Raw genomic sequence first — 25,000 nt, forward strand, 5'->3', positions numbered from 1 at the left:
AGCCCAGTGGCTTTCTCTTTACTCTCAAGGCTGAGCAAAACAGCTGCCATACTGGGGTAGAGAAAGAGACAGAAAGAGAGCATGAAAGGGAATAGAGGAGCGAAAGAGACAGAGAGAGCAAGAAGTAGAGAGAGAGAGAGAGAGAGAGAGAGAGAGAGAGAGAGTGGAAGTGAGGGAGAGTCTCTCTCGACTCTGTTCTCGGCTCTCCATTCTAGCAAGCCAGAAATGCTGCCAGGAATCTCGTCCAGGCTCCTGTTCCCTTTTTGGTCTCAGATGTTGATCTGACTAAACTGCTAACGCTATGGGTGAAGAGCGTCTCTGAAGCCTCTGCAAAAAGATAAACCTTCAGATAAAAACAGAGCCATACAGACAAGACAACAGTTTCCTCATCCTTCCTGCAAATAAGCCTGACAGTACACACTTATCTCACCACAAACATAAAATTGATATTTATTATTGCTATTACGTAGTACGAGTACAGTATCTCTTACAATTACGTAGTCGACCTACGGCATACTGTACCAACCCTCAGCTCGATCTTTACATCATCTGAATAGATGAATTTAACAATGCAGATTCATTGGTACTCATTACTGTCATAGTAGGACATACAAACTCTCAGCTCAATCATCAAATCATTGGAAAAGAAACTCTCATCCAAAATGGCTGTTGTTTTAGTCCAGCTGTCAGCAGCAGCAGCAGTAGTCGCAGTCGCAGTAACGGCAATGAGAAGCTGACACTGACTATAAGCCCAAATGGCCAATTAGGGGCCTGACCCTGTGCACCGCCTCATCAGTTAGCATCTATTTGTTTTCGCGTACAGTTAGCAATAAAAGACAAATGACTGCGCTCATCCAAAAACACGGATGGCACATTAGCTGGTATCTGGGGAGGGCTTTCCCGTCGAACCCGACCGCTCTTGCACTGTGCGCGTGTTTTTGTGTGTGTGTGTGCGTGCGCGTGTGTGTGAGTGTGTGTGTCTGTCTTTTTCTTTGTTTGTTTGTTTGTTTTCTCCCTTTCTTTCTTTATTTTATTTCCTTTTTTTGTTTTTTGTTTTCTTGATTTAATCTCCTTGCTGTAAACAGCGCTGAGGGAAAGTGAAAGTTTAACGGTGGGCCACTCTTGCAGACATCCGAGACCAAGGTGCCAAGCCCGTCATGGTGTACATTCACGGAGGCTCCTACATGGAGGGCACGGGGAACATGATCGACGGCAGCGTGCTGGCCAGCTACGGGAACGTCATCGTCATCACGCTCAATTTCAGAGTTGGAGTATTGGGTGAGTGGATCTCCTTCCTTCCTTCCTTGCTTTGGTGTAAGTCGCCCTTTTTCGCAGTGATGTCAAACAAGTTGCATTTTGATGCGAAGCAGGAATAAACGGCTAGCCAGGCCACAACCTCCTAGGGACGCAACACATTCGGCGCTGCTTCTAGTCAGGCCAAGAGCAATACAAATATCGTTTCTGAGCTCCGGAAAAATCGGGAACTCCTCTCACTTTGTCGGGGAGCAAACAACCAGTAGCAAACCGAGGGAGGCGGGTCAACCATGCCATTTGGGAAATGTTATTTGTTATGCTCTTGGTCAGACCAAGTCTCGAAGAGATTTGAAAGTCGATGATAATCAGGATAATAGACGATTACTGGTCTCAGACACCCACAAAACAGTGGCATGTACCACGCAGCGTGCTAAGCCCCCCACATTTGGGCTTGCATACCCATGGGGACCCCGGTTCGAGTCCGGCCGGGGTCATTTCCCGATCCCACCCCGTTTCTCTGTCCCACTCGCTTGCTGTCACCATCTCAGACTGTCCTATCAAATAAAGGCATAAAACCCCCTAAAAATATATTTAAAATAAAAATAATAAAAAACACAGGGGCATGTGCCGGATGCAACCAGTGCCGGATTAATGCACAGGCTACACATGGCTGCAGCTCAGGGGCCCCCATCTGCCAGGGGACTCCTGATTGGTCAAAAGTTTTTTTTTTTTTTTAAATGCAGAATTGTGACAAGATGCAATAGTGAAAGTCTTGTGTCGAGTGGAGTTGTGAGTATACAGTACATGTATTTAATACTCCTCTCCACAGTTGTTAGACACGTAAGCTCATAATTATAACTCTGTCTATGTAATTAAAATCACGTAATTTGCTTTCCGGGTGGGGCCCCAAAGCAACCTGGCCGTCTTAATCCGGCCCTGGATGCAATTTATACCTGCTTCGAATGCATTGAATCTAAGGTGTCTGACGTCACGAGCAAAGAGGCCCATTATGTATGCTGTAATGCAGGGGTCCCCAACGTGGTGCCCGCAGGCGCCAGGTAGCCCTCCAGGAGCTTCTGAGGTGCCCACCAAGGATGTTAATAAACAGTGGCAACTACCAGATTTTAGTCACAGTTAATGCTTTTCTTGATTTAAATATGAGATTATTTATTCTTTACAACCTATAAACAAATTATCATTCAATAATAGTGTGATTTGAGAATGATGCCAAGACATCAGTAGAGGATTTTGAACAAAAGTAGCCCTCGGGTAGCCCTTGGTAGCCCTCGGTAGACCCCTGTAGCCCTCGGTAGCTCTCAGAGCCAGAAAGGTTTGGGTAATGTAATGTAATGTAATGTAACTGAATGTCCTGCTGCAGCGGCAGGAGCAGCTCAACGTTAATTTCTTGTAATTTCCCTTTTGTCCCTTTTTATGAACAACTTTAGTGACTTGTGCAGCGTTTGGGAGTGTTTGATATTTATGAGTTTTATGAGGAAGGTATCACAACTTTGAACCGACAATCAATGGCTGCTTCCTGCCTGCAGTGCAAGACCAAAAAAAACAAAATGCTCCCAAAGGCAAAAGCAGTAAAATGTTCAGTTTTTCTCGCGCAGAACGGGCCTTTGGTGTCTGAGGCAAGATGTACGGGTTTGATGTCAGAGCATGTAAGGGGTTGGAGGAACACAAAGACAAAAGGAAAATTCTGGTTATCCAGGGAACTGGGGCTGTAGCAGTTAGAGAAGAGTGTTTCTGTTTGGCCCTGCTGTGAAACTTGGAGAGGATCTTAAAAGTCTCGCTAGAATTTACAGACATCAGTTCATTCTAGGTAAATGGACACTTTTTTGCTGTTAGCAGTGCGATTTTGCTGCTAATCACAAGCAATGTAGTGCTGTAACTGTCTTGGATGTGGTTCAGGCCGGGTTGGATTTATGTGGTCGTAATTGACAAAGAACATTGTCTTGAAGGCACTTTATACGTGTCAGGGTCCTGAGGTGCCCGAGGTAGCAGGAGGAGTATGGTTGCCAGTGCGGCCTGTCACTGACGACATGATGTAGTGTCGTCGAACATCACAGTCCCCACAGCAAAGTGACAACTAAGCTGTTCTGCTGCAGATGTAAAAAATGCTCTCCGAGCCAAGCCAGGGTTGTGTGTATTTCTTGTCTAGTATCGGTTTTTGTGTGTTTCAGAAATACAAGGCCTGTCGAAAGCAGATGGTGCTGGAAACAAATACTCCAGGTGTTGTTTGACCATACAGCTGTGAAACTAATGGCGTTTTTTGGTGGCTGTGTTTTGGGATTGATTCTTGGATGAATGATGAAATGCTTTTCTTTTTTCCTGAAATACTAATACCTTCAGGATATCATTGCTAATGTTTTGAATAACTTTGTTAATTTTGTGAAGTCGGAACATGAGTACTGTGTAGTGCCATTCAAGTCTGTACAATTCAGTGCCGCACCATAGCCTACCTTGTGAAGAAAATCCATCAAGCTACACTATACAGATAATGGATGTGTTTTTGTTCATGACTATGCACAGAGTGTGCGCCGCAGTTTCATAAAATGCCATACAAGCTTGTCTATACTTAACAACAACATTGCACACACAGAATGTGTGGAGTGCACAGTAGTATCTTTTATCTTAGCAAGTCAAAGGGCCATTTATTTACCCATTTCATTTTTCTTGCAGTCAATTGCATGGAGGTGTTCTTTTTTCTCCACATCACAGTGGCGTTTTAGATGGCACACTCGAACAGTTTAATGACAGAGACACACACACCACTCCACACAGCCGTGTTTGTCCCCGCTTTCCAGAGTGCCACCATGCCTCATCCAATCCCACACATGTTCTCGCAGTTAGCGGAGCCAACACATTAGCATCATCCGTGAGTCACTTCCTTCCTCCTCGTCTCATAACCGATTTGCAGAAGCCCAAATGCCAGCGATGGGCGAGGTGAAAATTGGCACGGCGGCGCGGCGTGGCTGAATGACAGCTATCTGTATACGTGCTCCTCCGCCGTCTCCGACACAAGAACAAAGAACGTGAGCTAATGAGGCTATAGTTAGTCTGAGGGAACGCAGCGGTGGACATGCAGGTAAAGAACATCATAGGGGAAGGGGAGGAGATGTATATGAGAGAGAGAGAAAGAGAGAGAGAGAGAGGGGGGGGGTGATGTTTGAGAGGGAGAGAAAGAGAGAGAAAGAAAGGTAGAGAAAGAGAGACGGAAGAAATGGAAAGAAACAGACAGACACAGGCTACACAAACAGACAGAAAGGTGGAGATAGGCGTAGACAGAGAGAGGGGGAGATATATATAGAGAAAAACAAAGAGAGTGAGAAAGAGATGGGAAGGAGATGTTTGAGAGCGAGAGAAGGAGAGAGAGAAAGAGACAGATAGGGAAGAGATGTTTGAGAGAGAGAGAGAGAGAGAGAGAGAGAGAGAGAGAGAGAGAGAGAGACAGAAAGACAGAAAGACAGAAAGACAGAAAGACAGAGGAAAGAGATGTTTGAGAGGGAGAGATGTTGGGGCTGATTGCCTCATGCTGAATGCCAGCTTTTCCAATGCCATGGTAACAAGGGTGAGGTCATATTTTAAGCCACAGCAGACAGGTAGGCCTACATATAAATAGGTTCTTGTTTCGCTTTCAAACTTCAACCTGAAGGAATATTTAAGAAAATCTTTGTATGTTAAGGGCCTGATTGGTTAGGTTACATAGATGAAATCAAATGCTAAACCAATTGCACTGAGCCCTGAACCTGAGAATAAAGAAATCAACGTATTAAAGGTAATTGTCATTTTTCTCATGCATGCATGAATGTATACCGATATTCAATTCAGCTGAAAATAGACAAACCTAATGTATATTTTATGCGTCCCATCAAATATGGAAAGTCCCCCAGGGAAAGGAAATGAAATTCACTTTCTTTCTGCATCATTCATACAATCCAGTAAACTGCCTGTGTGTGTGTGTGTGTGTGTGTGTGTGTGTGTGTGTGTGTGTGTGTGTGTGTGTGTGTGTGTGTGTGTGTGTGTGTGTGTGTGTGTGTGTGTGTGTGTGTGTGTGTGTGTGTGTGTGTGTGTGTGTGTGTGTGTGTGTAAGAGATGACTTTTATTTGTATCTTCATGGATACTTAAGGTACAGCACACACTAACGTAAAAGCCTGTCGCATCAAGTTTCACAGACAATGTGGCAGTTGGACCATGCATCGTATACATTAACCTTTTGTCACGGCAATAAGATGCGCCAAAAAGACGTAATCCCGCGTTTACAAGTTCATTACAAAAAGCTCTTAAAGGATTATTGCCTAAAGTAGATTAAACAGGGCCAAATTCTGTATGACGGTTCAGTTGATGCCTGTCATTTAAGCAAGACATTCTAACATTTACTTCTAAATTATTCTACGGCTAAGAGCGCATTTTAAATTCAAGCTAATTCAATCAGTATTCTGCCTGAATACTTTTGCTACCTTTGGCTTTCCAAGTACGGCGCTTCCGCACAAAACTGTAGCTAAATATTGTCACGTCTTTAAGTGCTTAGCTTTTAAAGTGTATGCCTAGCATAAGTGATTGGGGGTGTGGAGCGGAAAGAACAGTCTATAAACTTTTTTTTTTCTTCCGCTCGCTTCAACCGAATTTATTTATTTATTTTTTATTTTTTTCAAGCAGGACCTCCATTTCATTCTTCCATTTGACTGCTGGCAGAAGCAACAGCAAGCACATGTAGTCATTTAAATTCATAGTAGAACAAACCATTTCAAGTCAAGTCGACACAAATAAATAAATAAGCAAATAAACAAACACAAGAATATTAATGGAAAAACGAGCGGTCTTTTAATTAGCAAGCTTAAAGGGATGACGGCGGAATAATGGAGGCAGAGAGAATTAGACAAGATAATGAATAGAATAGCGGCAAAGGCAGAAAACCCACGCATGCACGCGCACACACACACACACACGCACACACACACACACACATGCACACACACACACACACACACACACACACACACACACACACACACACACACACACACACACACACACACAATGCATGTCTGATATTGCCTTTGACACTAATGCAAGAGTCTGCACAAACGTTGGAGTTAGCTGGCTGGCTGTGGAGAAATTTTCGCCACACCATTTGCAATAACAACTGGCATTTAAAAAAAAATCACCCAAACCATTTCACTCTCACTTAACCTAAAAAACACAAAGGCCCCCAAGAAGCCAATGGAAAATAAGTTGGTGATAAATATTGAGGAATTTCGGAGGTAAAACGGAGAAGGACAGCATAGTGTGACACGCACACGCACACACACACGCACACGCACACGCACACGCACACACACACACACACACACACACACACACACACACACCTAATGATGGCGGTTACATTGGCCTTTCATGTAAATCAAAGGTCTTGGTGTATCTGAAAGATTTATGCATAACATTTGCAGGGCATAGTTACGCAACACAAGCCCAGGAACGGTGCGCAAGATTAGTTGAGTTATAGAGGAAATGAATTGGAAAATAAAGTGGAGGGAAACCAGGGTGGCTCTGCAAGACCAGTGTGTCCTCGGCCCAATTAAAGGAGTCCACTGGCTCTCTCTCTCTCTCTCTCTCTCTCTCTCTCTCTCTCTCTCTCTCTCTCTCTCTCTCTCTCAGCCTGGCCGCTTCCTCTTCTCTCCTTTTGCCGCAGCAATTTTTGCCCTCCGCATCTTTTTTCTTCCTCTTTTTTTCTTCTTTTTCCCTCTTTCCTTTTCTTCTCCAAGGAGGGACCGTAATTATGGTTTCAAAAGTGTGGAACCTGGCTCTCTCGTTCTCTCCTGGGGCCCCATTTGGGAAGTTTTAACATCCCGAGCCGTCTCTATTTAGATGAATAAGAATTCATTACCAGGTGTGTAGGAATGTGTAATTACACGAGTGGGGGAGTAGAGAGTGGAGTGAAGTGGAGGTGGAGGTGGTGGTGGAGGATTCGGTCAGGTCCCCACCAAGCCACAATGACTGTATGTTATATGGACACTACACCGTTCAAAAGATCTGAAGTACTCTTGCTTTTGCTGCCAAAAAAACCCCCACAGATATCCTGGTTGGAATTGCGAATCAGAAACCCCTACTCGGTAACATATCCTTCCCTGATATCGAGTTGGTGTTTCTGATTGGCTGTTCCAAGCAGGAAAGTTGTTGCCTAAACATGCTACATCCACATTGGATCAACTTAAGGCAGTTAAATGTGTTGGCCGATAACGGGTGGTCTAGTCCGGCTCAACATGTTTACAAAATGTACAAAGTTTACAGTTAGAAAACTGACAGTTAGAAAATGGTTCAAATCCGTTTAACGGAATGGAATAGAACCTAGGTGTTGATTCTAGAATTCTAGTGTTCGTTGGAGATTTTACAATGCAGTTGATGGAGAGTCCAGCAAGGTAGAACATTGATGTCAATTCTAGAGTGCAGTCACAGGAGAATCCATCCAGAAAGGGTATAGTCAAAGATCTCTATTCTAATGCATTTAAACCGTCTCTAGTATAGTCTAGTGCTCTGTCCACATTAAGCCGGATAAATATCACGTATCCCATGCTTTAAACGATGTGCATCCACACTGTTGTTTTTATATTATTTACAGAAGTTTCTACCATTAAGGAAGCTGGCTTTTTCAGATCTTTCCACTTCAGCGGTCGTTTTATGTGTTCAAATTCATTAAACTTCGACTTTTTTTCCGCACACCTCAGCTGGCAGGTGCGTCGGAGATGGCACCATGGGTCACTCAGCAACAACTTAAAGAAACTCTCGCACACTGACCATTTCGCTGTTCTTTCTTTAATAAACAACGTTTCGGTATCAGGCAATCTCGTGTTCGTGAAATGTGTTCAAATTCGCCATATTAGCGTGGATGGGAGGTGTGAATGAATACATCATTATGCATTGTCATATGTATCCTCATTACTGTAATGGGTCTAGGTTGGGTCTAGGTAATGGGTCTATGTTGGCTGTAGGCTATGGGAGTACAGAGTAGGCCTCCATGTGTCCACCTACCCCACCCTGCAGTCACGCTCGCACAGTCATGCTGTCAGGGCCCAGACCCTTGGAGCCTAGTTTGTTTACGAAAGGCCAATCTCGTTTGCTAGCTGCCCCATCGATTGCTGTGTGCCTTTGTGTGTGTGTGTGCATGTGTGTGGGCATGTGGGCGTGTGTGCTTGTGTGCGTGTATACGTTTGAGCGTGAATGTGTGTGTGTGTGTGTGTGTGTGTGTGTGTGAGTGTTTGTGTGTGTGTGTGTGTGTGTGTGTGTGTGTGTGTGTGTGTGTGTGTGTGTGTGTGTGTGTGTGTGTGTGTGTATGTGTGTGTGTGTGTGTGTGTGTGTGTGTGTGTGTGTGTGTGTGTGCCTGTGGTGCATGCGTGCGTGCGCCGCGTGCGCGTGTGTGTGCGTGCGTGCACAGATGTGCCCGTGCGTGCTTCGAGGAGTCAAACCAAGGAGAGAGCCGGACTCGACTCGGGGGTTGCAATGTCTCTTTAATGATGTGTAATGAGTCCCAGTCAGAGGGGAGTATCTTGTATCACTGCTCTTTACAAATATAATTACTCACTGCCTCTCCAGAGCATGTCAATTTCCTGCTCCTATGGGGGAAGACTTAATTACTGTTTCCAAACGCATTAAAAATTAACAAAGGGGCCTCAGCCCGTCGCCCGCCGCCTGTCGCCTGTCGCCTGCCACCGTCCCCGTCACCGCCCTACACCACCCGACACTGCACTGCCCGCCTGGCAACCCCCCCCCCCTCTTTTCCCCTCTCTCCTGCCAAATTTCAAGGTGAGACTTCCTCCATAACTGCGGCGGAGTGACTGCTTGTTCGCCTCGTCTGGTCACCCCATGGGCCCTGTGTGTGGCTGTGACTGTACAGCAGTTGAGTGAAAGGAGCTGGGCTGAGTTTCTCAAAAGAGAAGTTGTTAGCCTGTTAGCAACTTCGGTAGTTGCCAATGGGTAAATGCATTGAAAACAACAAAGTAGCTAATGTTGTAAGCAACTTTGGTTTTGAGAAATTAACCCCTGAGTTGTGCTGCGCTGTGCTGTGCTGTGCTGTGCTGTGGCAGGGACGTTTCAAGGTATTTTGGGGGGGACCTCGACTAAGAGGCACTCGGGGGGCCCCTGTGCAAAGAGGGACTTTGGGTCCTCACCACCTCTTCTAGTGTTGAGTAAGGTAGTCGTCTCAACAATAATCAATTCGCCAATGCATTGCGATGCAGACTCGGACAATTCAATAACCGATTTCGGCAAATGCCATAATCGATGCGGCATATTTTTTTAAAGTTTCAATTATTGCCGTGGGCATTTCCAGAGCAAATGAACTTTAAAGCACTTCAAAGCATTGAAAACTGCAGTGCTGATACACACAACAGTCAATAAAATGTTGTTCAGTATCTGACTGTTTGTATTGCCTGATGAAAAATTGATCTTGCATTCAGTAGAAATGTATTGCATTGCATTGCAATGCATTAGAGAATCGGACTGAATCATTATCTCCCGAATCGTAATCGAATATAATCATAATGGCAGTGTCAATGCACACCAACTAGAATAAGGTGGTCCGCTTGCTTGGGTGTCTCTTTTGTATTTCTCCGGCATAGTTGATGGAAGTCTCCAGGGCCGTTTCAGGGTATTTGGAGGACCTAGGCCAACAGGCCCTCTCGTCTCTTCAAACTATTGCGGAGCCCTAGGGCCCCCCCAACAGAGATTTCGATAGCAGAATAATGGCACTTTTCCACTGATCGTTTAATTTAGGGAAGTGCTGCCGTCCCACACTCACAAAGTTATCTTTGCTATCATTTGAATACAAGTACATGACCAGTCATGATCAGGGGCCCCCCACCCCGCCTTTTTGTCTGGGGGCCTTAGGCGATTGCCTAGTTTGCTTGCCTGGTTGCAACAGGCTTGAGTTGCTATGCACTGTGGTGACATCGAGCAGTTGTGTGGCCATGTGTGTGGGTTGTGGTGACGGGCTGCGGTGGGTGGGTGGGTTGTGGTGGTAGTGCGTTCATTCGTTTGTTCGTTGGTTCATTCTCACCCTTTATAAATGAGTTATCCAGCCATGCTTGTCAAATGTAATACAACGCAGTCGACCGTAAGTGAATGGCCTGTCCAACGCACCCCACCACACTACTCCCCCTCCCCACCCCCGTTAGGTAGGGATTGTAGGTGTTATTGGGGCCCCCAGGGTCGCTGACAGCTTTAGCCGGGCCCAGGTAAAACAAACTGAAAGGCCCCCACACTGAATGCATACAATGTAATGGGGACCCCATTCTTGGGCCACCTTCTCACTGGGCCTGGGTCAACTGACACCTTAGTGCCCCCTTGTCGACTTCCCTGTCCCCCATCATATATGGGAAGCTGATATCATTAGTTCGGGGGCAGTGTAATAACGTGATGTGAGCTTGGTGCTGCTGCTGCTGCTGCTGCTGCTGCCTCTGCACATGTCTCGTCTCCAGAAGGCATTCAGACGGAATTTCAGTCGATAGTGTAGTTAAGGATAAAAAGATCCTCTTTCATTGCAGGCACATACCCCACTTCAGGCTGTATAAAAGCTTACCAAATGGTGGACCTTAAGGTGTTTTTTGTGCCTGTTTGTGTGTGTGTGTGTGTGTGTGTGTGTGTGTGTGTGTGTGTGTGTGTGTGTGTGTGTGTGTGTGTGTGTGTGTGTGTGTGTGTGTGTGTGTGTGTGTGTGTCTGTGTCAAGCACCCTGACCCTGAGCACGGGGGCTCCGCAAGGTTGTGTTCTCAGCCCCCTGCTGTTCACGCTGCTGACACATGACTGCACAACGACCCACAGCACTAACCATCTAGTGAAGTTTGCGGATGATACAACACTGGTGGGCCTCATCACTAAGGGCGATGAGACCCACTACAGAGAAGAAGTAGACCTGCTGGCCAGATGGTGCAAAGACAACAACCTCCTGCTGAATGTCAACAAGACCAAGGAGATTGTTGTCAACTTTCAGAGGGTCCAAAAACAACTGCCACCACTGACCATCGACGGTGATGCTGTGGAGAGAGAGTGAGCAGCACCAAGTTCCTTGGAGTGCACATCAGCGACGACCTCTCTTGGACCACCAACACTACATCACTGGCGAAGAAGGCCCATCAGCGTCTCTACTTCTTGCGCAAACTAAAGAAGGCAAGTGCTACACCCTCCATCATGACAACATTCTACAGAGGAACCATAGAGAGCGTCGTGTCCAGCTGCATCACAGTGTGGGGAGGAAGCTGCACGGAGAAAAACAGGAAGACACTCCAGCGTGTTGTGAACACAGCGAAGAAGATCATTGGAGTACCACTCCCCTCCCTGCAGGACATTTACACCGCACGCCTCACCCGAAAAGCACTGATGATCATCAAAGACACAAGCCACCCTGCACACAAACTGTTCAGCCTCCTGCCCTCTGGAAAGAGGTACAGGCGCCTCCGTTCCCGTACCACCAGGCTTGCAAGCAGCACGATGCATCAAGCAATCAAGATACTGAACACTCAACCCACTCTCCCTTCACTGTCAGCCTCTAGCCAGCCAGGCCACTGACAACGCTCCCCCCCCTCATCCCCACCACCATATCTGCGACTGAACATTCCACCTGCACTACTACATCTGTGACTGAACTTTCAACCTGCACTAACTCAAAACATACACATGCACACACACACACACACACACACACACACACACACACACACACACACACACACACACACACACACACACACACACACACACACACACACACACACATACACACACACACACACACACACACACACACAAGCACACTGCACTTTCTGCACTAAACCCAAACATACACACACTGACACACAACTCATACTCACACACATACACACACACACACACACACACACACACACATACACAGGTACACACACACAGACGCACACCGCACTTTCTACCTGCACTAAACACACACACACACACACACACACACACACACACACACACACACACACGCACACACGCACACAAAACACATACAAACACACACACACACATACTGCTGCTGGTGTATTTAATAAAAACCTTTTTTTAATTATTTATTTCTTCAAATGCTACTATTACTATGTCAGAACGCTATAAAGGACTTTTAGAAAAAAGAACAACAAAATACCTCCTCTTAATGTATGTTCTCTACAAGTCTTCTGTTGTCCAGTCTTGCACTTTAAATGTCTGTATGAGCAATGTCTACGTCCATACTGTCTATGTCCATGTATGAGTACTGTCTATGTCTATACTGTCTATGTCCTTACCTAGATTAGTCTATGTCTGCATGGGAGAGCAAGAAACGCAATTTCAAATTCTTTGTATGACCAGTGCATGTAAAGAAATTGACAATAAACTTGACTTGACTTGACTTGACTTGTCTGTGTGTCTGTGTGTGTCTGTGTTTTTCTCTGTGTGTTTGCATCATTGTGTGTGTGTGTGTGTGTGTGTTTGTGTGTGTGTGTGTGTACCTATATGTGCGCACATATGATTGTGTGCATGTTTGCATCATTCTGTGTGTGTGTGTGTGTGTGTGTGCGTGCGTGCGTGTGTGTATGCTTGTGTGAGTGTGCGTTTGTGTGTCTGCGCTTGCATGGAAATCTCTGAATCATAAATAAAAATGAGCTGCGAGGCATCTCCCTCCACTGATATGATGTGAGGAGGGAGGATGCTATCTCCATCGCCTCCCCTCCGCCTCTGCCGCGTTTGCCAGATCGGATCAGCAGCACCGTCCTCTCCAATCCTCCATCCTCCATCCACCATCCTCCAGCCTCCAGCCTCCAGACAGTAACAAAAAAATGCTGTGTTAATTCAACACGTAGAGAGTCGATTTAGCATCTTCTAGAGTGTATTTGGTTTCCAGAGTACTCTCTAAGTGTTGAATTAGGACTATTTTTTCCACTGTGCATCCTTTTTCTTAACCGCTGCTGTTGCTGATGCTGCAGCTGAACTGGTTGCTTTGCACCTTTGCTCTGCTCCGCTCTGCTCTGCTCTAGCCTGCAGCCCTGTAGATAACTGGTCTGGGGCTTAGGCCTAGTTGAGCTATTGTCTTGTGTGCGTTTGTGTACAGTGTGTGTGTGTGTGTGTTTAGTTGTGTTTGAAGGATAATGTGTGTGTGGGTGGTGGTGTGTGTGTGTGTGTGTGTTTGCCTGTCTTGGGCATTGTTGTGTGTTGGTTGATGGGGTGGGGGTGGGGGGTTGTGTGTGTGTGTGTGTGTGTGTGTGTGTGTGTGTGTGTGTGTGTGTGTGTGTGTGTGTGTGTGTGTGTGTGTGTGTGTGTGTGTGTGTGTGTGTGTGTGTGTGTGTGTGTGTGTGTGTCTGTGTGTCTGTGTGTGTGTCTGTGTGTTTTGCAGTGCCTGGAGATGTCTACCCTCCACTCCCTCAGATGGCTTCTCTGGTGCTTGAGAGCCTGAAGCAGGTTAGAAGGCTTCAAGCCTCTGTGAGGTGAGGAGCTCTAGAGAAAAAAAAAAGAAAAAGCAGGTAGTTTTTTTGGGATTTGGCACTCGGCTCCTGTTCTCGTTCCCTAAAAGTGCTGTGAAAAGGAGGAAATAAATGAGCAGCGTTCCTCCTGTCTGCCCTGCCGACTGCCGACTGCCACATGCATGTGGGACACCTCGGCGGCGGAGACGGCGGCATAGGAAAAAAAAAAGATTAACTCCGTATTCATCTGCACTTTTGGATGAATTCCTGCGAATTAAGTCGCGAACAAACACATTTATTCATCCTATTAATGTCAACGGGTAGAGGGATTGGAGTAATAGCTTTCATACGTGCCGCGCCGCTCCTCCCCTCTCTCTCTCTCGTGGCCTGACTTGTGTCTGCCAACATTAACAAGCAGCGGTACCGGCAACCAGCAACCGGCACCGGCACCGGCGCACCACAAATCAGATCCAGGAAAATTGTTGTTCCCCCGTTTTCGGGGACGGGGACGGGGACGCTTTCCATTATGGCACTGCCGGGCATTTGCACAGCCCCTATCAGTGTTTGCGGAGATGTCGGATGTTGGATGCTGGATGTTGCAACACACCGCAGCACACTACAGCACATTACACAGAACACAGTACACGGTGTGAATTTAACACTTAAAGGGATACCGTCCCATTTTTGGAAATAAGCTTATTTTACACCTCCCCTTGAGTTAAATAATAGGGTTTTACCGTTCTCCTCTACTTTCAACCGTTCTCTGGGTATGGCAGTGCAAATTTTACCTCCATGCTAGCAGTTAACATTGAGTTCAATGAGACCAGCTCGTGGCTAACTGGTCTCATAAGACTCAATGTTAACTGTTAGCTTGGAGGTAAAATGTGCACTGCCATAACTAGAAAACGGTTGGAAGTACAGGAGAAAGGTAAAAGCCTACTATTTAACTCAAGGGGAGGTGTAAAATAAGCGCATTTCCAAAAATGGGACAGTGTCCCTTTAAGAGCCGTGTTTCCCAACCTTTTTTCTCTTGCGTACCGGGCCGGCCAAGCATTTCTGTCATGTCATGAACATGGGCAGTCATTGGTAGGCGGTTAGGGCGTCAGACTTGTATCCCAAAGGTTGCCGGTTGGACTCTCGACATGCCAGGTTGCTGGGGGTATTTCTCCCCCATCCTCCTCCATGACTGCGGTACCCTGAGCATGGTACTGTCCCGCTGCACTGCTCCCTTGGGGCGCCATTGGGGGCTGCCCCCTTGCATGTGCCAGACAGAAATGCAATTTCGTTGTGTGCAGTGAACACTGTGTGCTGTGCAGTGCTGTGTCACAATGACAATGGGAGTTGGAGTTTCCCAGTTGGGCCTTCACTTCACTTCACTTCACTTCACATGAGTACCCCCTCAATCATGCTCTGTACCATCTCTCTCTCTCTCTATAGAGTCTATCTCAATGCGACTATGCTCCATACATAGGTTTGTCCATGTCTCCGTGCAATGCGCTAGCTCGCATACCCCATAGTAGTACAAGTACCCCTGGCTGTGATTCACTGTCTTAGAGTGTAGAAGCAACACTTTGAGTGTTTAATTATACTCTCTGGGTGTTAAACACTGTAGTCATTTACTGTGTATAACATTCTGGCACAAGGATGGCTCTGTGTGATGGACAATAATCTGAAGCTTTTAATAAGTGCTAACTTGCTAATAAGCCTCGTGAGGGGGGTCGGGGAATATATGTTTTTAAAAAAAATATGTTTTTTAATTTTTTTATTTGTATGGAGCTACAGGCACTTATTTTTCTACTGTTGAGAGGGAGGAAGGGTTGGTGAGTTTGAAGGGTTGTGGGTTGTGGGATGTTGGGAGCGGTTCCTGTTCGCTGACTTGAGAAAAGTCTGTCATCTTCAAGGGAGGAAAAAAATCAAAGGAAGAGTGTTATTAAGAACATGTTAAATAGCTGATTATGCCCTCCGATGGCGATGAAATGTCATTATTATCAGTCACACTGACTAGAGGAACTTCAAGCAGGCCTCGGGCAACGTTGGCGCTTTAATCTGATTTTAGATGCAAAATCAACATGCAGTTTCGAGTAGCGGGGGTAATATCCAAGACGCACAGTCCAAGAACAACGCACACAATGCACACCATACATTCCGGCAGCCATACACTCACATAGAAGCCATACATTCAGAAAAGACATAAAGACTTGCTCGGGCACACATATACACAAAACACATATGCGCACACACACGCGCGCACCCAAGCACACACTCACGCACAAAGGTACAAAAGAGGTGCAAACCATAATGGATGTTGCATTTTGTTGCCATGCACACCATGCCATATGCGAAACACAAACATTAACAAACACACACACACACACACACACACACACACACACACACACACACACACACACACGCACACACACACACACACACACACACACACACACACACACACGCACACACACACACACACACACACACACACACACACACACACACACAGGTGCAATTAATATAAAGGGGCCTCATCACGCATGTTGCATTTCGTTGCCATGCAAAGTGATGAATTGCTGTGTTGTGTTGGACAGCTATAAAGCCAATAAATCTCTTTATATGACTTATCAGTTTTCAGCAGGATTTGCACATGCGATGGACCACAAGCACAGCACAGTGCAGAACATGCTGTTTACATGCTTTTAAAGAGGGCTGACGATGTAAAAGCCCTCCCATTATCACCAGTGCTATCTGCCTCTCCTCTCCTGGCAAACACGGGCAATAATAATAATAAGCCCGGGTGTTGTCCTGGAAATGATTGAAATGTATGTTATAAAACAGTGGGCTTCTTTGTTGTTATACATCAGGCTATCAGTCACTCGCTGTTCAGATAGACATCACACACTGTAAATAATGAAATGGGTTGAGCAGTAAAAGCAGCAACAAAAAAAAGCGGATAATGTTTAGCACAATGAATGTTACATCAAGTAAACTGAGATAGTGGGGGCTGAATATGGTTAAAGGCGTCGACGACAATAGTGGCCTATTTTTAAAAACAACAAACTTATCTGTGATCACATCGGCAGAGCAGAGCCGGTAACATCTTTTCGGTTGATCAAGACTGCATCCATAATGCTCTTATGAAGCATCGCCGCTATACGAGCCCCGCGGCAACAGTTAGCGCCAAGCAACGGTTAAAGCCGAGCGGCATGGCACCCAGGAGGCGACTGCTACTGACTGCGCCACAATGTTATTTGTAAACGTTCATTTATTATGTTAAATAGTTTATAATACATTATCAGACTCCAGTCGGCACACACACACACACACACACAACTGTGCTGGGATTGTGTTATAAATCATGAGCCCCAAAATATTCTTAATACCCCAGAAATGATGCTGAGGGAAAGATAAAGATGAAGATTTATGGCACTCCTGGCTGTGGAGAGATGAAAACAATGATTGCCTCGGCTGGTTTTTGAAGCACGCGGCTGTGAGCATGTTTTACAAAAGAGAAAAAAATCACACACACAACAACAACAACAACAACAACAAAAAACATCAAAGGCTGCACCTGACAATCGTCTTTGATTTGGGTCAAGGACTTCAGAGACCCAGCATGTAAAGCCACATGCTTAACTCAAGGTGGCTGTTGAAAGTGATCCAATATACCCCCCGATAAAAAACAACAAGGGAGTCTTTGGTTTCCTGCGTCTTCTATCCTTGTTAGATGTTTTTGTTTGTTGGTGTTTTATTGCCAACTGGTTGTCTAGACTGGAGCCTGAGAACCAACAGAGAATAGAGGTTTGTTTATTTCATAACATTTTATTTCTTTTTTTTGCTTTCGAAAGGTTTAATTTCGTCAATTTGTAATCTTCCAAGCAGCTGTGGAACAACTTAAAATGCAAAGACCCACAGAAGAATAGCGTAATTGCACCTCATGCAATACTATTAATTGCCATAGAGCGGGAGCAAACGGTGGGGTGTGATTGTTCTCGAAATGTCAAGTATTCCGCAATTTGCCCTATGTGTTGTATCATCATTGGCATAACACCTCTCCTCATAGGTGAGTCCTATTACATTGACTAGGCCCAGAGACGGGATGCATTATACAGTGTACTGTGCTAAACACCTGCTTCAGCAGTTGAAAATGTTACTGCGCAAAAACTCCCCACAGTCGCACACAGTACTTGTCTTTACGGTCCTTTGGTACAGTGGAGGTTTTTAATATTGCAGCGTTGCGCATGAGCAGTGCAGCGTGCTGTACAGTACAGCAATTACTGTAGTCAAACATGAACACAGTCTTTTTTAAGTTTCAAAGGAGGGAGAAGATGAGAGGAGTTATTCCATTAACATGCTTTGGAGAAGCCAACCACATTTCTTTGAGTGCCGCAGATGCAAGGACTTTTATATATTTTTTTGCGTTATTTTTTTTCCTACTCCGCAACCATATTGTGATGAATTCACTACAAAGTCTGGGCACCCAGAAGAACAAAGGGAGGCAAAAAGAAGAAGAAAAAAAACACCCAGATTGAAAAGGAAGCACATAAAACAAGAGACAAAAGTAATAACCATCACAGTGAACAAGGGGGGAAAATAGAAAGAGAGGAACCACCATACCAAAGATGTCCGCGACATGAGAAATACTGCAGAAATACACACAGCGATTTATGGACCCAAAACAAAAATAAAGAACACAATGCAGCAGAAAAGATTTGGGACTGAGAACAAACACTATAGATTTCTTGGTTTTGACACAGGATCCAAAAGCAAATGAAACGTAAAATCGTTGAAATAATTGCACATTTGTTGAGCACGGTGTGAATTATTCTCTTTGCGCTTAAGTTGGGACCACCCAGCCCCATTCCTCTCCTACCCACTAAGTTATTTCATGCCCTGCGGCGGTTATTTGTATTTTTGAAGGTCCTTTATGAAATAAAAAAACAGTGCTGTTCCTTGAGCCCAGTAGAACTTCTTGTTTATAGTTTTAGAGATCTCTGGTGGTTCATGGCAGCTATTGTTATTATTTATATTTGTGTTTATTCAAAGTTGCATTTCACGGTGAGTAAAACTACTCTTTCAAAACCACCCTGCAGCGTGAGGGTTCTTTTTTTTTCTTTTACGCCTTCGTATATTTGTCCTTGAGGACTAGTTTCGCCGTTGAGGCAAGGCAAACACAAGTGTTTTCTGTTGTGCCTTCCAGGGGGCAAAAATCAGGTAGGCAGAATCGGGCAGACAAAGCCCATATCGAACAAAACTGCAGCAGCAGTCCTCCTGGAGATGCAGTCCAGTGTAAAATGTTAGATGATTTTGGCTTTGAAAAGCAGCTACTTTAACAGTACCACCAGTCAGAGCCAAACCACTATTTTCCCCTCTCCACCAACCGTTCTTACCCCCACCCCTCCTCCAACCCCTCTCCCTCTCTCTCGCCTTCCCTCTCTCCCTCTCTACCTCCCTCTACCTCTCCTTTGCCCTCCCTCTCTCTCTCTCTCTCTCTCCCTCTCTCTCTTTTGGTGTGGGAGGGAGGCTGTGATGAGACGAGAGAGAAGAGCAGAGAAGAGAAGGCACTTTGATCATCATCATCAGGTGTGTTTGGGTGGGTCGAAAAAGAAAAAGAAAAAAAAACGATCTGGCGGACGAGAAGAGAGGAGAGGAGAGGAGAAGAGAGGAGAATTCTGTTGGCATCAACAGCCAGCTCACCTCTCGCCACTCTTGTGTTGTCAAGAGATTAATCATGCTCAGGAGGGCATCACGCGGGTGGCAGAGGATGGCAAGGTCGCCGGCCCCGCTGGCCGCGAGTGGGAGGCATCGCGAGGCACCTTAGCTCCATCTCCGATGCTCAGATGCAGTAGGGGAGGGAGGGAGGGAGGGAAGGTGTCGGCGGGAACAGAGCCACTGACAGCTTTGCCCGGGCCCAGGACAAAGCCATTTGAAAGCCCCCCCCCCACCAATGTAATGAGGAACCAATTCTATCAGCCCCCCCCCCCCCCCACACACACACTTTTCCTGGGCCCAGGACAACTGAACCCTTTGTCCCTCCCTGTTCGTTTCATTGGGTGAGAACACAGGACACATTTTTCAGTGTTATTAAGTTAACACTTTGACAGTAACACCAAGTGTTGAATTAACACTGTGATTTATGGTGTGGCTGGATATCTGGGGGAGAGAGAGAGAGAGAGAGAGAGAGAGAGAGAGAGAGAGAGAGAGAGAGAGAGAGAGAGAGAGAGAGAGAGAGAGAGAGAGAGAGAGAGAGAGAGAGAGAGCGAGAGAGAGAAGGTTAGGTTACAACGGGGGCCGTAAGTGTGGTAGTTAGGTAGGTGTGAGAGAGATCCACTCGTTTCATCATGGCCGTATGACAAGAGAGGAAGAGAGTGTGGGGTAAGGAGAGAGATAGATAGAGTGACACAGAAGCAGAGAGAGACTACGAGAGGAAGAGTTGAAGAGAGGGAGAGAGAGAGAGAGAGAGAGACAGAGAAAGAGAGAGAGAGAAAGAGAGATGGATTGAGGTGATGGATGGAGAGCGAGGGAGAGAGCGACTTGAAACAAAGGAGTGCACTGAGGAGGTGGTGTAATTATTCAAATGGCATGAGTGAGAGGAGAGCAGCCTGGGCTCCGCTTCTGCTCTGGGGTGCATTTCTCGAAGGCGTAGTTGGTAGCCAGTTAGCAACTTGGGTAGTTGCCAATGGGACATTGCATTGCAACTTACAAAGTAGCTACCGTAGTTTGCAACTACGCGTTTGAGAAATGCACCCCTGCTCAGCTCAAGGCCAGGCAGGCAGTCTGTGTTAGCAGGGAAGCTGACGGTGGGGGGGAGGACAAAGGGTTCTGTTGTCCCGGGCACAGGAAGAGAGGGGCCCAGAATTGGGTCCCCATTACGTTGTATGTATGTATGTATTGGCCAGGGGGGGCTTTCAGATTACTTTTGTCCCGGGCCTAGCAAAAGTTGTCAGCGGCCCTGTGTGTGTGTTAGAATAAGCAGACAATCTTGCTATCCATATTCCAAAATGTTAAATAACACTGTACATTTTGCTGTAAGTGTTAATGTTTGCAGTAACAATGCCGAGTTTGCTGTGTGTAGATGCAGTGCTGTATAACGTAGAATAAGATGTACTCTTACAGATGTATAATTACAAAAATGGTAGTATGGTATTGCAAAGTTGAAAGTATGTTATTCCATACTTCTAGTGTTGAAATGACATTCGTAAGAGTACTTCTACTTCTACTTTATACAACTCTGCGTAGATGTCAGCAGAAAGACGTAAGAAGATAATATCAAAGCAATGATGAATCACCCTGGCACCGTTTGAAACATGCAGCCGTGACACTGGATGGATGGAATCACTGTTCCCATACAGTAAGGGCATGATAATAGCACAAAGGTGGAGAGCATGAACAATTTCCATCACTCTCTAGCTCACTCTTTCTTTCATTTTTTATTCTCTCTCTTTCTCTTTCTCTTTCGCTCTCTGTCTCTCACACTATCAGTCTCGCCTCTTCTCTGCTAGGACACGCACACACTGGTGCACTTACTCACACATACACACAACGGTGCACTCACACACACGAACATACAGACGCACACACACACACACACACACACACACACACACACACACACACACACACACACACACACACACACACACACACACACACACACACACACACACACACACACTCACACGTGCGCACACACACACACACGCACACGCCAGTGCACGCACACTCATGCACCGTGAGCAAGACTGAGACAGAGAGGTGAGCGCGACCTCTGTACCCGCTTCTCTCCATCAGAGTGTCGAGGGGTAGCTGAGGGCATGTCTCCCGAGGCTCCTCCCGCCCTGACCTGTGATGTAGAATTTATGAAGGCGACACATTAGTTATTTATTAGAATTAAAAGCAGCCGAGGCTCGCTCGGTGACAATTGAAATTAGCTCATTAAGGGAGCCACCAGTGAGACTCTCATGACTACTTCATACTACTGCTAATACACCCTGCTGTTTCAACACCTGATGCACACTCCGCTTGGATCATGTTGAGCTCCTTTACCAAATGCGACTCAAACTGCGTCACGTGCATATCATGCCAAGGGCTTGAGAATAGTGGAAAGCATGAGCAAACCCCATCTCTCTCTCTAGCTCTCTAGCCCACTCTTTCTCTCATTTCTTTCTCTCTCTGTCTCTGTCTCTGTCTCTGTCTCTGTCTCTCTCTCTCTATCTGTCTGTCTCTCTCTTTCTCTCTCTCTCTACCTGTCTCTCTCTCTCTCTCTATCTGTCTATCTCTTTCCGTCTCTATCTTTCTCTCTCTCTCTCTCTCCCTCTCTCTCTCTCAATCAGTCCCTCCCCTCCTCTGCAAGGACACACACACACACACACACACACACACACACACACACACACACACACACACACACACACACACACACACACACACACACACACACACACACACACGTTGGTTGGGGGCCACAAGTGGTACTCCCTACTTCATCCTTCAATAACCTGCTGCTTCAGCACCTGATGCACACCATCTTGGATATGAAGAGCTCCTTTCCAAAATGCGACACCTCCATTTTCCAAATTATGTAAAAACAAAAGATATGTTTGTGGTATTGCTGTTCAGACATTATCATAGTGTTGCTGGTTGAATTTAATAAGGAAAGATCCAATAGCAAAACCCAACATCCAATTGGCCGATGATACCTAGAAATTTTAAAATGTTAAAATTTTATGAAAGTAATGCATGAACATCACATTCACCTGGCTTTTATAGCGTTTTGGAAAAGAGCTCTTCCTATAGACCTGTTTGTGGTGGAAACAGCGGGCAGCTGCCGATGTGCTGACACTGTTGTGGAGACCACATGCGAGCATGACAAGAAGTGTGGCACGGTGGATTACCGAGAGGCTGAGGCTGAGGCACTGCACTTGCAAAACCCTCGCCGACGTGCCAATGTTTTATTCTTGAGTGAATTAGCGAGAGTCATCCATCTTCTGTGCTGGAGGAACACCCTTCTCCCTCCCTTTCCTCCTTCCTTTCTGTGTCTCTCTGTCGGCCTCTCTTTCTTTTTCTTCCTTTAGCGTTCTCTCTCCCTCTCTCTCTCTCTCTCTCTCTCTCTCTTTGTGTCTCTGTATCTCTCTCTCTCTCCATCTCCATCCTTTTCTCTCTCTCTTTCTCTCTCTCCCTCTCTCTCTCCCTACCTCTTTCTGTCTCTGTATTTCTCTCTCTCTCTCTCTCCATCTCCATCCTTTTCTCGCTCTCTTTCTCCCTCCCCCTCCCTCTTTCTGTTTCTCTCTCTCCCTCTTTCTGTCTCTCTCTCTCTGCAACCTTCAAGCCCCCCCGCGTGGAACAGTCATTTGTAGACAAAAACCAACAAACAACTTGAGCTGCCTCACCCTAGGCTTTGTTGGCTTTCCCCCTGCTCATCGAGGGTGCTGGGAAAATTTGTAAATATCACCTGAGGATTGGGTCGAGCCCGCTGTTACCGTCGACCGCTGTTTTCCTCATGAATAATACCGACGATACCGGCGACGATAGACGACGGCTAAAAAAACGCTTTTGTTTGACCAGATTTCGCTGCAGGTACTCCGTGACATTCTCTCTCTCTCTCGCTCTCTCTCTCTCTCTCTCTCTCTCTCTCTCTCTCTCTCTCCGGAGGAGGAGCGGGAGTGTGGCGTGGTGTGCTGTGCTGCATTTCCTGTGGGAAAAGCCGGCTATTATTCTCATTTCAATACAACCATGCGCCACTTGCACGGAAGTGGCTTCCACCTCCTCAAAGCAATTCCTACCCGATTGCTCAGGTAATAGCCAGAGTAACACCAGCGACAAGACTCACTTCACGCCTCTCCTTCCTTCGCTCGTCTTGGGGGCGAATTCGAGACTTCATTTCTCCTGGTTTTTTTTTGTTTTTTTTGTTTTTTTTCTTTTTTTTTCTTTTTCTATCTCCCATCTTCCACTGAGCAATACAATAAACCCTTAATTGTGTGTTTCCCACCCAAGCCATGAAACGCATCCAGGTACAACAAACATGCCCCCCCACCCCCACTCATCACCTCCTCCATCAGCAATAACAACCCCCTCCCATCCCATCTCATCACATCCCACCCCCTAAAATGCAAATGCATTGGTTTGTGCAGGGAAGCCAACCGGGAAGGGGGACAAAGGGGTCAGTTGCCCCGGGTCTCAAAGAGATAGGTGGCCCAGAATGATGTCCTCATTACATCGTATGCATTTAGAGGAGGGGAGCCCTTTCAGATGACTTTGTCCTGGGCCCAGCCAAAGCTATCAGCACCCCTGGGTTTGTGCAGGACGGGCGGGGCGGGGCGGTATTGGGTGTAGGGTTGGGTGTTGGTGTTGGCGTGGTGCCATGTGATCCGTGACCGCCTGCTACTTGTCCTCTCCTCCTCCTCGGCCACATGCTGCCGTAATGACCTTCTCCATTAACCCTCGCTGCACTGCGCACCTGTCATTTAGACTCTATAGATTATTCCGCTCCTCCATCACAACAATGTCAAAGAAGATATATGTCACTGTACCAGCACTCGCTGCTGAATTGAGACATGACAAGAGAGGGGAAATCACTTCTTTCCTTTCTTTTTTTACGCTGTCTTCTTTCCATTTCCCCCTTTCGTTTTTCTTGCTTCATTCGCTCTCTTCTTTATCTTTCCCTTTTTTGTCGTTTTATGCCAGTGCAGATTCTTAAGGAGATAAAAGAGAGATTGGTTAGTACCAGTACTGTACTGTGCAGTCTCCGTTTCGGACAAGCCTCCCTCTGACGTTTCCTTGAAGGAAACGAACCAAAAGGAACACGCCGCCATGTTTAATTCATTCTTAAATGACATTTAAAAGGCTCTGAGACATGCTGGTCGCTGCGTGGAAGGGCCAGCTGTTTGGGAAGCGTAATAAGATGGCTAAAGCTCTGTAAGTCGAAGATAAGAAGCTCATGTGAAAAAAGGTACTCACACAAGAGACGTTTTTTTTTTTTTCTTTTTCTGTCTTAAACACAGATGCTCAATTCATGATCAAAAAAATTGGAGATGAGGAAAGAGAGGGGGGAAAAATCAAATCAAGGCTTCTCAGACAGTCCCTAGTGGCATTATTCCCCCCCCCCCCCCCCACCACCACCACCACCACCTCCTCTCTCTCTCTCCCATCTTCATCCTCTTCCTCCCCCCACTATGATCCCCTCTTCCTCCCCCCACTACACCCCCCCCCCCCCCTCCCCTCTTCATTCTTACATCTTTATCATATGCTGTGTTCCATTATTCACCCTCTGTACTGTGTACCTTGTTTGAGTGCAGTGAAG

At 46.2% G+C, this 25,000-nt stretch overlaps 1 protein-coding gene across 1 annotated transcript in view; it reads left to right on the forward strand.

Moving 5' to 3' along the window:
• The window catches only part of nlgn3a (neuroligin 3a), a 237,021-nt gene that overhangs the window by 43,231 nt on the left and 168,790 nt on the right, over positions 1-25,000 (forward strand). Inside the window, exon 4 of the mRNA XM_063190692.1 lies at positions 1,129-1,278. Within this exon, the coding sequence (XP_063046762.1) occupies positions 1,129-1,278 (150 nt within the window). The remainder of the gene's footprint in view (positions 1-1,128; positions 1,279-25,000) is intronic.

This window comes from Engraulis encrasicolus, chromosome 23 (assembly GCF_034702125.1).
Source record: "Engraulis encrasicolus isolate BLACKSEA-1 chromosome 23, IST_EnEncr_1.0, whole genome shotgun sequence".
NCBI classification, from domain to species: Eukaryota; Metazoa; Chordata; class Actinopteri; order Clupeiformes; family Engraulidae; genus Engraulis; species Engraulis encrasicolus.